Source organism: Oncorhynchus kisutch, linkage group LG28 (assembly GCF_002021735.2).
Source record: "Oncorhynchus kisutch isolate 150728-3 linkage group LG28, Okis_V2, whole genome shotgun sequence".
In the NCBI taxonomy this organism is placed as follows: Eukaryota; Metazoa; Chordata; class Actinopteri; order Salmoniformes; family Salmonidae; genus Oncorhynchus; species Oncorhynchus kisutch.
The window spans coordinates 6,343,116-6,361,026 of NC_034201.2; the positions used below are offsets into that span (position 1 = coordinate 6,343,116).

The following is a 17,911-nucleotide window of genomic DNA, read 5'->3' on the forward strand; positions in this document are numbered from 1 at the left end:
AGTAACCATGTTTCCATCCAGTCATTTATGTGAATAAATTACCTGGCACGTGAAAAAAAGTGATGACCGGGCTGATGGAAACATTAACAATTTGTTTGTTGGATATGGTAGGTGTCACGTTCTGACCTTAGTTCTGTTGTTATGTCTTTGTTTTAGTATGGTCAGGGTGTAAGTTGGGTGGGTTGTCTATGTTCCTTTTTCTATGTTTTGGGAATTCTGTGTTTGGCCTGGTATGGTTCTCAATCAGAGGCAGCTGTCAATCGTTGTCCCTGATTGAGAACTATACTTAGGTAGCCTGGTTTCACTTTTGAGTTGTGGGTGATTGTTTGTTTCACATTTCAGGACTGTTTTGGTTTTGGTTTGTATCATTCGCTTTGTTATTTTATATTCTTTAGTGTTCAGTTTAATAAACTAAAATGGACACTTACCACGCTGCACATTGGTCCGATCTCTCCTACTCCTCCTCTTCAGAAGAAGAGGAGAACCGTTACAGTAGGATCTTCTTGAGGGTCTTATTCTGGTAAGATAATGCTCGATGTTTGGCTGTCATTTGACAAATACAAATAATATCGCTCTTATCCATAATAATCTCATAATGTAGGTACTCTAACCCCCACTCTATCTGTGAGCTGTTGGCTAGAGCACATGTACCAAGACCAGAGTGGGGACATTTTCTATATAATGCAATAGTTTTTGTGACAAAACCATCAGTAGAGATGAAATTGTGACGGAGACCCATTTAACTTGTATTTTTCATTTGTTACATGGTATTTTAATGGAAAAAGTAATTTTTATGTTAACTACGTCATCACGCATAGCCATTTACGCAGATTTTAGAATGTTCGCATGAAAATCTGTCGCAAATTGGATGGAAACCTAGCTAATTATGATGATTATTGAACAACAGGGCCTCCCGAGTGGCGCAGTAGTGGTCTAAGGCACTGCAACGCAGTGCTAGCTGTGCCACTAGAGATTCTGGGTTTGAGTCCAGGCTCTGTCGCAGCCAGCTGCGACCGGGAGACCCATGGGGCGGCGCACAATTGGCCCAGCGTCGTCCGGGTTAGGGGAGGGTTTGACCGTCAGGGATGTCCTTGTCCCATCGCGCACTAGAGATTCCTGTGGCGGGCCGGGTGCAGTGCACGCTGACACAGTCGCCAGGTGCTTGGTGTTTCCTCTGGCACAATGGTGCGGCTAGCTTCCGGGTTAAGTGGGCATTGTGTCAAGAAGCAGTGCGGCTTGGTTGGGTTGTGTTTTGGAGGACGCATGGCTCTCGAGTCCGTCCTGGAGTTGCAGCAATGAGACAAGACTGTAACTACCAATTGGATACCATGAAATATAAAAAAAGATTATTGAACAACCTTTTCTCTGTAGGGAACTCAAACCTCTGAACTCGTTGTACTGTAACTATTGTACTGTATATAAGGATCTGAAGTTGAAGATTCAGGTGGTAGTTCATGAAATACTTACTGTATGTAGATCCAGTCCTCTCCACCTATGTCTACCCTCACATTCGCTACAAAACCTCCCTTCACACTCATGCACTATAATGACATCAGTTAAGCCCTGTGCAAATACTACGCTAGTTATGAATCTTTGTATTGTGATTATAACTGTTAATATGCCTCAATACAGTACTTAGAGTTGAGCGGAAAAGTTTAGTCTGATGTCACACCTCCCAGTAACCGTGTTTCCCCAGCCAGCTCAGCTCACCTACACAGCTTGTCCCTGGCACAGTAGCCCTGCAGGCTGAGGCAGTTGGGCTTGCCGTCTCTCTCCTCATAGGAACACGAGGGTACGATGGTCTTCCGCCGGCGCTCCCCACAGAGGGCATCGGAACAGGGGCAGAAGAGCAGGGCAAAGCTGTACTCCTCTGGTACCCGCTCCAGGAAGCGTCGCAGCGCTCGGTGGCACTTCTGTCTGTTACAGCTGCCATCGGAGCCCGGTGGCCGCTTGGTGCAGGACACAACATACTCCGACCTCAGAGAACCACACTTCTCATACAGACCACAGTCCTGGGCTGCCTTCAAACACTGGTTCTGCCCATCCAGAGGCAGAGAGGAAGCTGGGAGGAGAGGGAGAAAACACAGAAGAATGGAAGAAGGTGGTTGTGTTTTGGGAAAAGGGGCAATGAATAACAGAGAAAGGAAGACAAAACCATCAAATATATGATTCTGGAACGCAAAAACGTCCCAGACTGACATGTAAATTCACTCTGGGGAGCCAGAGTGTGCTCAGAGTGCGCCCTGGGCGTAAGTAAATTCAGAGCCTTGTCAGATTGTCCGTTCGCGTTCAGAGCCCACACTGGACGTTCGGACCGAGGAGTGGGGTTGATCGAAGCGTTCTGACCACACATTGACAGTCAAGCACCCAAGCTAACTGGCTAACGTTGGCGAGCTTGCTAGCTGCTTCCAGACACTAATGAGAGAACACCTCATTCTGACCATTTTACTCGCCCTAGCAGAGCAGTGGTGACTAACTGCGACTGGCAACAATTTAAATTCACTTTTTTGCCGACGTTTACTGACACCGGCCATATCCCATGGGTGTTGAGCGTTCGTAAATTGATCAGTTATTCTGCGCTCTGGCATATTCAGATGAGAGTGCTCTGAAATTGGAGTAGATAGCCAGAGCGAATTATTCAGAGATGTTTCAATAAGAGAGAGCTGTGTATTGACAGAGCAGTGAGCAGCATTTACCTGCCATGATGGAGGCCATGCGTGACATCTCTATGTGCCTCACAAACTCTACCTCCAGATCCTCATACGGAGACACCTCGTTCTCATCGTACACTGTGAAAACACAGAGGCCGTAAGGACAGAAACAACCTCACACGCACCAATACAATCTAACAGATAAAATACAAAACATAAACACAGTCAAACCCACCAGCGAATCTGACGGTCCAGTAGACCCTGAGGCAGAGCTCCTCCCGGCGGGAGCCGCGCTGACACTTGCAGGCCTGGAGGGGGTGGTAGTGCTGCAGGGCGCTCTGGGCCTCCAGGCACTCACGTCGGGCGTCTGGGCCCAGGGGCGAAACAGCCTCCTCAGCAGCACAGTACTCTAGCACCCTGTACACCCCCATACAGCCCTCATCCTGCACACAGCCCCGCTCCGCCTCCAGACAGTCTATAGAGCCAGCCAGCACACTACCTGGAAGAGGTGGAAGATGGGGAACATGATTGTCTATTGGTCACCTGTGTTCCAGAACAGCTTATTTTTACAGATGAGAATTGTTCTGTCGGTTAGTACCTGTGTCGTTCCACGAAAAGAGTGCCTTTTGCGTCCCTTTGATATTTTAAGTAGAAATTGTGCACCAATATTGAATGTTAAATACCGGTTATATTCAATGAAGTTCCCTTTAATATAGACCACGTGGAGAATTCAATAATTCTATCATTTTTTTATATGAATAAAGACTTGCTAAAGTGTCCCTCCAAGATTTGAACCCACTTAACCCCAAACTTTCTCCAAGTTTTCACTATCATTGTAAAGCTGTAGTTATTTTTGTTTCCTTGATCAAGTCATTCTTTTCAAGTCAAGTTTTGAGAATGACACAAATATACATTTTCACAAAGTCTGCTGCCTCAGTGTCTTTAGATATTTTTTGTCTGATGTTACTATGGAATACAGAAGTATAATTACAATTATTTCAGAAGTGTCAAAGGCTTTTATTGACAATTACATGAAGTTGATGCAAAGAGTCAATATTTGCAGTGTTGACCCTTCTTTTTCAAGACCTATGCAATCCGCCCTGGCATGCTGTCAATTAACTTCTGGGCCACATCCTGACTGATGGCAGCCCATTCTTGCATAATAAATGCTTGGAGTTTGTCAGAATTTGTGGGGTTTTGCTTGTCCACCCGCCTCTTGAGGATTGACCACAAGTTCTCAAAGGGTTTAATTAAGGTCTGGGGAGTTTCCTGGCCATGGACCCAAAATATCGATGTTTTGTTCCCAGAGCCACTTAGTTATCACCTCAACATTGTTCGTCACCAAACTGTTCCTGGATGGTTGGGAGAAGTTGCTCTCGGAGAATGTGTTGGTACCATTCTTTATTCATGGCTGTGTTCTTAGGCAAAATTGTAAGTGAGCCCACTCCCTTGGCTGAGAAGCAACTCCACACATGAATGGTCTCAGGATGCTTTACTGTTGGCATGACACAGGACTGATGGTAGCGCTCACCTTGTCTTCTCCGGACAAGCTTTTTTACGGATGCCCCAAACAATCGGAAAGGGGATTCATCAGAGAAAATGACTTTACCCCAGTCCTCAGCAGTCCAATCCCTGTACCTTTTGCAGAATATCAGTCTGTCCCTGATGTTTTTCCTGGAGAGAAGTGGCTTCTTTGCTGCCCTTCTTGACACCAGGCCATCCTCAAAGTCTTTGCCTCACTGTGCATGCAGATGCACTCACATCTGCCTGCTGCCATTCCTGTGCAAGCTCTGTACTGGTGGTGCCCCGATCCCACAGCTGAATCAACTTTAGGAGATGGTCCTGGCGCTTGCTGGACGTTCTTGGGCGCCCTGAAGCCTTCTTCACAACAATTGAACCGCTCTCCTTGAAGTTCTTGTTGAACCGATAAATGGTTGATTTAGGTGCCATCTTACTGGCAGCAATATCCTTGCCTGTGAAGCCCTTTTTGTGCAAAGCAATGATGATGGCACGTGTTTCCTTGCAGGTAACCATATTTGACAGAGGAAGAACAATGATTCCAAGCACCACCCTCCTTTTGAAGCTTCTAGTCTGTTATTCGAACTCCATCAGCATGACAGAGTGATCTCCAGCCTTGTCCTCGTCAATACTCACACCTGTGTTAACAAGAGAATCACTGACATGATGTCAGCTTGTCCTTTTGTGGCAGGGCTGAAATGCAGTGGAAATGTTTTTGGGGGATTCAGTTAATTTGCATGGCAAAGTGGGACTTTGCAACTAATTGCAATTCATCTGATCACTCTTCATAACATTCTGGAGTATATGCAAATTGTCATCATACAAAACTGAGGCAGCAGACTTTGTGAACTTTTTACTTTATATATATATATATATATATTTTTTTTTTTACCAGGTTACACTTTGCAAAAGTCACCGAATTGGTGGAAGGACCCACCTGTTTGACAATGAGCATCAGTGCTTATTTGTTGAAAAGCAAGACCCTAACATCAGAGGTGGACAGACAGACAATCTACAAAACACTTCACTTCAGAGTATGTTCTATGAAGAACTGGTAGTTGTCAAGGATAAAGGCCAGGCAGAAGCACAGACCGAAGAGGTTGAGTAAAGCAGTGGCTAGCAATGTTGTTTAATTCACAACTGTCCTTTTTCTGTTCTCAAGGGGGGGACTGGTAGCGTTGAAACAGTTCCTGGCATGTGGCAAATGCAGCTTTTTCCCTGAGGGTTTTAAGGATCAGACTACAAATGGAATCCGGATTTGCAGTTATATCCTCATTCAACATGTTTGTTGTGCAGACTCTCTCTCTCTTGCTCACACCCACACATACCTGCAAACAAATAAATCTACTGTATAATACAGTACGACTATAAGCCCACATTCAACCACGCTCCTATATATACAAACACAAACACACAGAGGGGAATACTGATTATGGTTACGCACTTCAATTAAGCCCATGCTGGCTAGGAGCGCACAGCACAGCTGAAATCAAACTCCAGTGGCGCATGGTTACAATCACAGACGCCCCATGAGTTCCACATCTCACTCTGGCAGGAAACAAATCAAAAACAGATGGACACGCTCCGTCACCATAGGCAGGGGACCCTAGCAGACGAGGCCAGCAAGGCAAGCACATAAACTCTGGAGTTCCCACCAAGCTACAGGGTGATGAGGCATATAAAGTCAAGTTCACAATTGTTGGCACCATCGATAAAGATCAGCAAAAAAAGACAGTATAAAATAAATAATAAAAACACTGAGCAATATTGTATGCTCAATTTAAAAATATATATATATTATGCTAATACAATTGACAATTTTAGTTTTACCAAGTAATAGTTATTTTTTCTTAAAGAGGGGTTAAAATTATTGGCACCCCTGTTTTCAATACCTAAGCTTGCGAGGATAATGGCACTAAGCCTTTTTCTAAAGTGTTTTATGAGATTGGAGAAACACTTTGGGAGGGATCTAAGACCGTTCCTCCATACAGAATATTTCCAGATCCTTGATATCCTTTGGACTGCCCTCTTTGATTCAAACCATAGGTTTTCAACCCCATTGAACAATTTGGATTTTGTGGTCAATGAACCATTTCTTTGTGGATTTTGATGTGTGCTTGGGGTTATTGTCTTGCTGGAAGATCTATTTGTGGCCAACCCACTGGGCACAAACGGATTGCATCAAAGTTGTTTCAACGTAAATTGTCAAAGACGTGGAATCTACATGGAAAATACATTGGATTTGAAAAAAAAGTTAGCAATGTCAGCTGTTGTTTTGAGGGTGACCTTTTTTTTTAAAGATAATTATATATTTTATTTATAAATTTTCTGTTTTACAAACAGCAAACAGTACATCAAGAATACCCCCCAACCCCTCAACAGGACACAAAGAAAGAAAACAGAACACAAAATTGGGGGACCCAAAATTTGGGGACCCTAGTGAAGATATGACAGCCCTCAGTATAAGTATTATGCTTGTCATTAAAAATAATTACTATGGATCAGGGCTGGTAGCAGGTTGTATGTTGTGTTGCCCATCATCATGTGAAAGATACGCTATAAAGGGCTGTCATATCTTCACGAATGCATTAGATCTGCCAGAGATATCATGGCGAATTTGAGGGTGGCACCTCAACCACTGGATTATGTCATCATGGTAACCAAATTTCAAAATTGACAAACCTTGTATTAAAGATGTGGAATTTGTACCTGTAAAAATAAAGTTTGATCTTCAACCTTGTTTCAACTGGGCTGAGCCTTCAACTAGAGAATGTATCTATTTACAGCTTCCCTTTGGTCTTCCATCCAGGGTTTTAACCAAGCCCAGCTTAGCTATGATATTTGACACTGACTATCACCAATGTGCTATTGTGAGAATGATAGTTCAAAAACCAAAATAGATTCCCTGTTGCTACCGAAGTCCTTCCAAAGGGTAGGTTCAACAGAGTAAATGAAATGTGACCATACTTTATCCCTCATACTGTCTACTGAGTGCAAAAACCATTGGTGTATATCATCAATTATGTTAATTAGGTCTACGTAGCATTTGCAAAGTCATCAACTACAATTTTTTTTTCAATTCTACCCAGAATTCAACTAAAAATAGACAATACAATAGGCTTAGGGTTTCAAGCTCTGGTTGATTTCAAATGTAATGATATTTAGTGATATTGAATTGTGTTTGGTTGTCAACGCATCCAAATACAACATTTTGAGATCTTCTGTTTGGCACAGATGGACACATAATCAAGTTGGATTTGATTCTTTAACTTAGATTTTTGGCTGAAACTGGGATGTGAATCCAACATATGAATTATTAATGTGCAGGCAGTTGCACAGATGGAACCTTCCAAGCAGAAGATACATATCCTTCACATGTTGATATTTGGTTACGTTGACAACCAAACTCAATTCTAAACCACTTTTGAAGTACAATACATAGCCTATTAACTTGCTGACAAGTTAACAAATGATATGTTGGATTCACGCCTCCATGTGAACTCTATGAATATAAAGCTCTTTGGCCATGCACACCAGCGGAGGGTTTGTTGTTGAAAATAGGAATCACATGTAGAAAAGAACCCCATATCAACTGTAAAATTGTATTACTTGTGAGGCCCAGCTGAGGGCCTCCCGGGTGGCGCAGTGGTTATGGTTGCTGTACTGCAGCGCCAGCTGTGCTACCAGACTCTGGGTTCGCACCCAGGCTCTGACGCAACCGGCCGCGACCGGGAGGTCCGTGGGGCGATGCACAATTGGCCCAGCGTCATCCAGGTTAGGGAGGGCTTGGCCAGTAGGGATATCCTTGACTCATCGCGCACCAGCGACTCCTGTGGCGGGCCGGGTGCAGTGCTAACCAAGGTTCAAATCAAATCAAATTTATTTGTCACATACACATGGTTAGCAGATGTTAATGCGAGTGCAGCGAAATGCTTGTGCTTCTAGTTCCGACAATGCAGTAGTAACCAACGAGTAATCTAACCTAACAATTCCAAAACTACTACCTTATACACACAAGTGTAAAGGGATAAAGAATATGTACATAAAGATATGAATGAGTGATGGTACAGAACGGCATAGGCAAGATGCAGTAGATCGTATTGAGTACAGTATATACATATGTTAAGGGATTTTTTAAATCAATAATGACTAATTATGTATACATTTCAATCAGGACTGACTAATCGGAATACTATTATGTTACTGTATATGTATACATTTTCTTTTTATCCTAGTACTGAATATAATGTGTGTAATTATAATCAAGAAGTAGAACAATGACTGTCTGTTCCTTGGTAGAAATGAATGAACTTATCGCCAGACTGGCTAGAATGCTTATCTACACAGGCAGACCTTTGCACGGGTCATAAATGATCTAAGTCTTGAGAACTATAGAGCCATTGTACTGGAGCAGAGATGAGACGGGGTAGTACGAAAACGAATGACGTCATTTTCAGTTTATAACCTGACTGTAAACTGTATCATGTTCAGTACTCTCGAGAATAAACGCTGCTGATTGATTTTGAGACTGGTCTCTGTCCATTTTATGCAAATAAGAGTCTTACAAATTCTTAGGAATTGACAGTGTTTAATTTGGTATTAAAACATATAGGAATGAAATTCCTGTAACAACATATGAGATGAGTAATGTAGGGTATGTAAACAAAGTGGCATAGTTTAAAGTGGCTAGTGATACATGTGTTACATAAAGATGCAGTAGATGATAGAGTACAGTATATACATATACATATGAGATGAATAATGTAGGGTATGTAAACATTATATTAAGTAGCATTGTTTAAATGCAATCAATTCCCATTATTAAAGTGGCTGAAGTTGAGTCAGTGTGTTGGCAGCAGCCACTCAATTTTAGTGGTGGCTGTTTAACAGTCTGATGGCCTTGAGATAGAAGCTGTTTTTTTGGATGAAGCTGCCTTCTGGATGATAGCGGGGTGAACAGGCAGTGGCTCGGGTGGTTGTTGTCCTTGATGATCTTTATGGCCTTCCTGTGACATCGGGTGGTATATGTGTCCTGGAGGGCAGGTAGTTTGCCCCCAGTGATGCGTTGTGCAGACCTCACTACCCTCTGGAGAACCTTACGGTTGTGGGCGGAGCAGTTGCCATACCAGGCGGTGATACAGCCCGACAGGATGCTCTCGATTGTGCATCTGTAGAAGTTTGAGTGCTTTTGGTGACAAGCCAAATTTCTTCAGCCTCCTGAGGTTGAAGAGGCGCTGCTGCGCCTTCTGTGTGGGTGGACCAATTCAGTTTGTCTGTGTACGCCGAGGAACTTAAAACTTACTACCCTCTCCACTACTGTCCCATCGCTGTGGATAGGGTGCCAGGTGCACAGTGTTTCCTCCGACACATATTTGCGGCTGGCTTCCGGGTTGGATGCGCGCTGTGTTAAGAAGCAGTGCGGCTTGGTTGGGTTGTGTATCGGAGGATGCATGACTTTCAACCTTCGTCTCTCCCGATCGGGAGTTGTAGCGATGAGACAAGATAGTAGCTACTAAAACAATTGGATACCACGAAAAAGGGGAGAAAAAGGGGTAAAATTCAAACAAACAAATCTTTAATGTTATGGCAATTTGCTTTCACTGGTCCTGGGGCCTTTTGTTAAAGTCAACGGCATCATTACTTTACCCAGTACCAGGACATTTTAGCCAAAAAACCTGGTTGCCTCTGCCAGGAGGCTGACACTTGGCCGCAAGTGGAAATCATGAAAATCCACATTTTGCAATGGCCATCTCAGTCTCCAGGTTTGAACCCGTGATTTGAATAGAAGAGGGCAGTCCGTAAAACAGACAAAGGACATCAAGGATCTGGAAAGATTCTGTATGGAGGAATGGTCTAAGATCCCTCCCAATGTGTTCTCTAATCTCATAAAACATTGTAGAAAAAGGCTCAGTATCATTATCCTCGCAAGGTGAGGTATTGAAAGATTTTGCCAATAATTTTGACCCCTATTGTTTTTTAGAATTGTGTTTATTACTTGTTGAACCAAATGTATTTTTTTTTTAGCAATTCTATTTGTATAAAATATAATTTTGTTTAGCATACAATACAGCTCAGTATTATTTATTTCATACTTTTTTGCTCATCTTTATCAACGGTGCCAATAAATTTGACCAAGCATGTAAGTGTAACTGATAATATTAATGACACCAAGTACTAAAATACATTCATATTAAACTAAATGCAAGATGTGCATCTTTATGAAATCCAGAACGCCATAGACATCCCAAAAATTGTTTTGTTACCTTTATTTAACTAGGCAAGTCAGTTATTAAGAACAAATTTTTATTTTCAATGACGGCCTAGGAACAGTGGGTTAACTGCCTGTTCAGGGGCAGAACAACAGATTTGTACCTTGTCAGCTCGTGGGTTTGAACTTGCAACCTTCCAGTTACTAGACCAACGCTCTAACCACTAGGCTACCCTGCTAGGTTACCCTGCCGCCCCAATGAATAATCACATTCTAAGCTCATTTGATAGTTTGGGGACTATGGAGACCTTGGGGACTATGGAGACCTTGGGGACTATGGAGACCTTGGGGACTATGGAGACCTTGGGGACTATGGAGACCTTGGGGAATATGGAGACCTTGGGGAATATGGAGACCTTGGGGAATATGGAGACCTTTGGGAATATGGAGACCTTTGGGAATATGGAGACCTTTGGGAATATGGAGACCTTGGGGAATATGGAGACCTTGGGGAATATGGAGACCTTGGGGAATATGGAGACCTTGGGGAATATGGAGACCTTGGGGAATATGGAGACCTTGGGGAATATGGAGACAAGCCAGCATGTTCATACAGATGAGAGCGCTGCTCTTTTCAAAGTCCTCTGGTAACAGAGAGAAGTTATTGGATTGATTGAAATGTGAACAACATTAATTCCCAAAGAGTTAAACTCGTCAGTTTGCATTGCAATTGTTGACCTTCAGCTATCGCCATGTCCCTAGCAAAGTGTGGTGGTTGAGGCACAAGTGATAGGAGATGTGACACACACACACACACACACACACCATTGTGAGTTCTTGACACATAATAAAGTAATATCACAGAAAAGCAGGCGGGGCCCGAGGCTTAGGTTGTGCAATTAAACAGCCTGCCAGTAATCTCCATTATGGGCAGTGGTTTGTTCATTTACTCTCCACTCCAGCATGTACGCTCCCTAAGGCTGACCAGGCCCAAGATAGACACCATCAGCAACATTTGTTTCAGAAGGCCTATCTTAATACACAGGCACATAATTAGAACCCATGTCAGGTACAGACCAGCTCGGTTAAATCTTGTCAGGCAGAGAAGTTCTAATTATGGTAATAACTTGAGCGTTCTTTATTGGCACGATGATGAAGAGTCGCCACGCTACATTGGGCAGTTTCACTTACGACAAAATGGGTGGGGTGGAGGAGGGAAGGGGTGTGATGGGTGAAAAGTAAGGGGTACAAAAATCTTAAGAGTGAGGAGGAGGGATGAACACCTGTGATATGTGAGGCTTCATGTGCACTATTGATTTCTCAGTGGGGCGATTTATAGAATTTGTAAGGCAAAGCTGATGGCTTGCCAGCTCAGTGACCCGCCTTAGGTTAATGTCAGAAGAGCAGCACCACACTGCATATCAACACACACAGGCCCACACACTGAACCACATCATTTAAAGTAAACACACATTTACTTACCCGTCCGTTCTCACCGCGAAATAGTTAAACACATAAAATCCACTACATTGCCTAGCAACATAAGAGGACAAAGCAACCAGAGGGAGCAGTTCCGCAACCAATGAATTCCACCATCTAGCCTCTCTCATCTACAACAGTTCCTTAGAGGGGTCTTGGTAACCATTTTGTAAACATGGAAACGCTGGAGGAGTTTCAGGATCTAATATGCTCAGCGCTCACCCAGGGCACACCAGCCTTGTTTTACTGGGGTAATTGAGGGTAGAATATTGGATAATAACTCTGTTACAAACATAGGGGCTAAAAAGGAACAAAATGAAATAAATGAGCTCAACCTCAGTGAACTCTGTAAATTGGTGATGATGACAGACATGTTGGGAGGGCTGGGGTCCACTTCAGAGCTTCTCACTCCCGGGGTTTACATATCACAGGGCTACAAGGTCGGCTCAGTATACGGTTTCAAAAACAACTCCGTACCATGGGGGAAAGACATGGAAATACACTTTACTTAAAAAATAATGAGGAGAGCACACAGTAGGCGAGACAGGGGGATATTTTAACACCTTGAATTTCTTCAAACAGAAACGAGGTAGAGTGATAAAATTCTCGTAGTACATGCCCATTTAGGTTCTCTCCCGAAGCCACATATCTCACTCTTTGCAAGTTTTATGGGCTTAATGTTTGTTTTTTGGGGGTGAAAGTAGTTTTTTTCACCTGCAGTAATTTTCTTATACTGTACTGAGTATTAATGTCCAAAACTCCAAACTAGCATAATTGTCAGCACTATCTGCAAAAAAAGGGTATTCTTTTTTTCTCTCTTCTTTTTTTTACATAACATAAGTGTTTGGGGTGAAAAAACAACATTTTACCAAGAAAAATACATAAATATGAAAACATGTACATTACAGTCAATGGGTACAGTAGTTGCGGCATCTGGGTGTCCACAACAGAGGACATTTTGTGATAAGCTCTTATTTAGCTCATTGAATGTGAAAAGATTCTTACACAGTCCTGACAACTCACTTAACTATTCCTGAGATATTCACTTACTAGAAGAGAATCTGAATAACAAACTCACAGAAATGATCATTCCTAACTACACATAGTTATTTTCAAATTTCCAGAAAATGTACGCATTTTGACGGAGGAACCAGGAAGATAAAGTTGTCACGGTCACACCCCCACACGTGTGGAATCATTGAAAAGACAAGAATATCCTCTCAAAGGGACAACAGTACTTAATACAGTGACTTGTATGGCAGAGATACGGACCAAGAACTGACGTCCACTATAGAGGACAAAAATGAATTGAATGGTCTCAGGAGGCTGGATATATGTTGGCTAAACATTGACATGATTGTCATCTCACTAATTGTTGTCACTGTGATTTTAACTTACAAAAACAAACTTTAAATAACAATGGAGACCTGTAGAGTACCAAATAAGTTGTATATAATATAGTTAGGTTATCGTCATACTATTCAGATGTTTTGAGAGAAACAGAATGGCCATCCACGAACATGGGTGTCACTGTAAATAATGTTACATACTTAGAAATACTTATATTTCTTGTGAAATCATCACATATGTCTATGATAATATGATCATTCATAAACATGAATGATTTTGAAGTCAACATTTTACTGCAGTGGGCTAAATCAGGATCAGGGTGATTCTTGGTGGTCTTAAACAAATCTACTTTGAAATAAAAGTATACACCTCATACACATGGTTACGGGCTTTAAAAAAAGAAGACACCTGTACCATGTCAGATATAGAGTTGAAATGTATTCAATTTTGAGTTTGCATCCCTATGGTACACTTTATATACATCTGTGAAGACTGAACTATAACAAAACTGTTGGATATAGAAACAAAAAGTCATCTTTATTCATTATTAAATTCTGAAAAATATGAATAACATGCCACCCATATGAGGCCAAAAGGGCACTTTTGCTCATTGACTGCAGGAAAGAGCAGCGTGGATGTATTTGGTTTATTCTTTAGGTGTTATATTCGACCCCAGCTACTGTTACAATTGCCCCTGGCACGAGGGAAAATGTAATGTCCGGACTCTACTTTTCAAATTAATATCAATATAGTGATCCAACTAGTGTGGTCACGATAATAGAAATTTGACTTGGATACAGAGACAAGGTTAAGTATCACGATACTCGATACCATCACAATACTCAATACCAAAACAGTACCAAAACGATACCATGCAAAAAAAAGAAAGCATATTAGCCAAAGTCACAGAATGGCACTTGATCCTGACAGAAACTCAGCTGCTCCTCTGATCAATCGTTTAAGTTATATAAAATATATCATTATACATTTTCCAGAGACAGCCATGTATGCATTAATGAATCAATTACACAATCAATTTGACTTTGTTTTTACCAATCTAACTACATAGCAACATAATGGTAATCATGTATTTCAATAGTAAATCTCTATTGATAAACTGTGTAATTAAGATGTAGTCTAGGCCAATTCACAATATAGGTGAATGAGTACTCAATAGGAGTGTGTGCATGCATTGAGTGATTGAGCTTATTTTGGCTGATTTCATGGGGCTACAGACAGATGACAAACAATCTGTTTCCCTTCTATTTGGGACTTATTTTACTGTACTGATCAACAACATTAGCATACATCTGTCTCTCTAACCAGCAATGACGTCATTCACGGGGCAAGAGAGAAGCGGCCCATCGGAGCCCTATGCACATACACAGTCAGTTCACTGAGGCAATAGATCATCTTAGGGAGAGACGTGAGACGGGGACCGATTTAGTGAATGAATAAAGTTTTGGTGGCTTTGAAATCAGCATATTTTCCATTATGGTTTGGATATTATCACAAACAAAGTACCTCGATATAGGGAAGTGGCGGTCATGACATTTTGTCAGCCGGTGATTGCCAAGCAAATAACTGCCGGTCTCACGGTAATTGACCGTTAATGAACATAAACACATTTAGCATCTCATGGCTTGCATGCTCAGCCTACAAGCCACAGATGCAGACCTTTGGAACATCTACATTTTAAAAAGTCTAATAAATCCATGTAATATAACCTACACCATCACAATACATCCATTCTAAATTTCAGACAGGTCTAAAGAAACATGATATGAAGAAAATGTTGTCTATTTCAGAAGAACAGAATAGCTTACTCTGAGGTTCCCTTATGTTGGGCTCCCGAGTGGCGTAGCGTTCTAAGTCGCTGCATCTCAGTGCAAGAGACATCACTGCAGTCCCTGGTTTGAATCCAGGCCGTATCACATCCAGCCGTGATTGGGAGTCCCATAGGGCGGCCCAGTGTCGTCCGGGTTTGGCCGGGGTAGGCCGTCATTGTAAATGAGAATTTGTTCTTAACTGACTTGCCTAGTTAAGTAAAATAAAATAAAATGTTAGGCTGATCTGGCTATGTCATATGGCTGTGGGCTACACTAGTTTATTTAGCGAACAAGATTTGCTTAGAGTTCTGTGTCATTATTATTTTATATGATATATTTTAAATGTTCTAGTATGAGGAATACAATTGAACATAGCGGAATAAAGGTTTAGGGAGTGTGCACGTGTTGAGCGGTTAGCAAAGAAACAGGTACTCCTATATGCTTAATTTAGAGTTATTTATGTAACTTTAGTTGTGATACAAACGTTGGGCTATATGTTTCGATTTTTAATACATTCTAAGGCTGCATCATGCGACTCTAAAGATGACTTGAAACAAGTTGCATGGAAGGCATGAGCTCTGCTTTGTTTTTTTTGCTCAGGCTGTACACACTTTGTCAGTCTCTCATTTACAATTTGACAAGCATTTGATAATGCCTCGAATTTCCCGGCGGCATCTCCTTTGTGTGGCCGTAATGCCCCTTAAAAAATCCATGCCTTTTGCGGCTAGTGGGCTTTATGTCCTTGGGCTGAAAATAATAATAATAATTCCCTTGTCCCGGCTGCACGCTCTGAAGAGCCTCTCACTCACATGGCTCTCTGTCACATGATCGGGTCTTTCTCACGGGCTACAAGTGAAGACGCAACTGCGCGCATCCTTATCCAATTCCGAGGAGCATGTTGAAGATATAGGAAGAACTGTACACATTTACTTTTCGTCAGCCAACAAGATGAGTAGACCTAACGAACAGCAAAAGCTCTAGCCTATGTCAATCTACTATCCCCCACAGTACAAAAGTTGACCTATTCTGTGCGAGAAATAAATATTCCAAACATAGCCTGGGAGAGTTGTGGGATGCAATAGATCCCAAGTGAATACAACCACTAGCATCCCAAAAATGTTTTTAAGTAATGAGGTTGACGCAACAGATCAGAACATTTAGCTTAAAATGTTGAGAAACGATTAGGCTATTTCTTCACATTATACACATAGCAATGCGCACACAGCAGTAGACTATAAGGGCAAATGTTACATTGGCAGGAAAACGCCATTCTCAAAATTTACCACAAATGCGATTATGTATGTAGTGCTTTTATTATAAAGGTGCATTTTTATGGTGAAAATGATCTTCCCCAAACTTGAAACTCCCACTGCATATGTATGCCAGTTAGGCTCTAGACCCATTGTAAAGCAGCTTACTTTTAAGAAGTTATTTGGCTACTTTAGTTGTGATACAAACCTTATCAAAACATATAGTCCTCTTTGCTAGGCTACATGAGGTGTGAGACTATGATTTGAAAAAAGTGATAGGCTAATATTGTCACCCATCAGACTATTCTTGATTTAATCCTGTCTTTACATATACTAAACAATATATGTGTAAGGTTCTGCTTTTATTTTCTAAGTCAACCTTTTGATCATTTTCTTTGTGTTCTTGAACATAGCCCTGTTTTATTTGTCTTCTGGAACGTAGCCCTGTCTTTTATTTTTGTTAATTGATATCACCTGTGTTCGTTTCTCACCTGATCACATCAGCTCCCTATTTAGTTCAGTTCTTTCTGTTTGTATGGTTGTGAGGTATCGTTTGTTTTTAACTACCTACCTGTGTTTGACCATTGCCTGCCTGTGACCATGATTCCTGCCTTCTGCAAAGGCTTAATAAACATCTGCCACGCTCTGCGCGTGAATCTACACCCTTTTCTCCCTGAGTATTCATTACAATATGTGTGAAATTTGTCTTGATTTAGAACGGATGATTATCATGCACCTGTCTTGAAACAGGCAGGGGGAAAAAATACATGTCATCAATGCACTTACATAGCGAATGGAGGACTCTATCCCGTGGTTCATTTTCATGCCAGCCAGGTAAGCTATACACCTGTTGTAAAGCGAACCAATGTTCATAATATTAGGAAAGTTGGGAAATAAATATAGTAGGTCTAACCTAAAGAAAACTGATGGGATACTCCTCTTTCTAATAGAGGCCATCACTCTGTTTTCTCACGCAATTGTATAACCTATAGAAATGTTGCGCAACATAAGCTCATGTTTGATTAGATTTTTGATTACATTTGCATTGATGTCAGAGTGATTAGAGGGACAACATAGTGCTGAGTATCATGCAGTTATCAAGTTTGGTAGGCTACTAATAACCATAAGGAGCATTAGAGCTCGGAGAAGCCTAATGACCATAACTAAATGGTCACATGGAATTTGACTGCCATCATGACTCGTGACCGCCGGTGTGGCGGTAATACGGTTACCGGTCATCATAACAGGCCTACCTGGGTAGTGAATTTATGTTCGCTTCAGCTGTGAACTACCAAGGAAAGTTATCATACAAAGCTGGAAGCTACTGGTATCTTCTTGCATTGTAAAGTGTTTTGCAAAACAGCAATTAACAGTTTCTACATGCCGTGTTGCATTATTCAAGTGTGTTAACTTCTGTGCAGCGGGGATTAGCTCATGTGGGGATTAACTCATGATGCAGCCCAGACACCCAGTGCAGGCTAAATGGAGCAGGCACGGTGCACTATAACTGGGTCATCGGCTGGGCTAATAGACAGACGTGATCCATGAGACACATTTGACAGAAGTACAGAAAGTAACAGAAATTGTTGTACCGAACCGTTTTTTGTCATGTTCTAGTATGGCAGT

General features: G+C 41.8%; 1 protein-coding gene across 1 annotated transcript in view; it reads right to left on the reverse strand.

The window, feature by feature from the left end:
• The window catches only part of LOC109872720 (GDNF family receptor alpha-4-like), a 45,573-nt gene that overhangs the window by 12,802 nt on the left and 14,860 nt on the right, over window positions 1-17,911 (reverse strand). The window contains exons 2-4 of the mRNA XM_031808565.1: window positions 2,887-3,150; window positions 2,697-2,789; window positions 1,711-2,062 (exon numbers count right to left, since the gene is read on the reverse strand). Of these exons, the coding sequence (XP_031664425.1) occupies window positions 1,711-2,062; window positions 2,697-2,789; window positions 2,887-3,150 (709 nt within the window). The remainder of the gene's footprint in view (window positions 1-1,710; window positions 2,063-2,696; window positions 2,790-2,886; window positions 3,151-17,911) is intronic.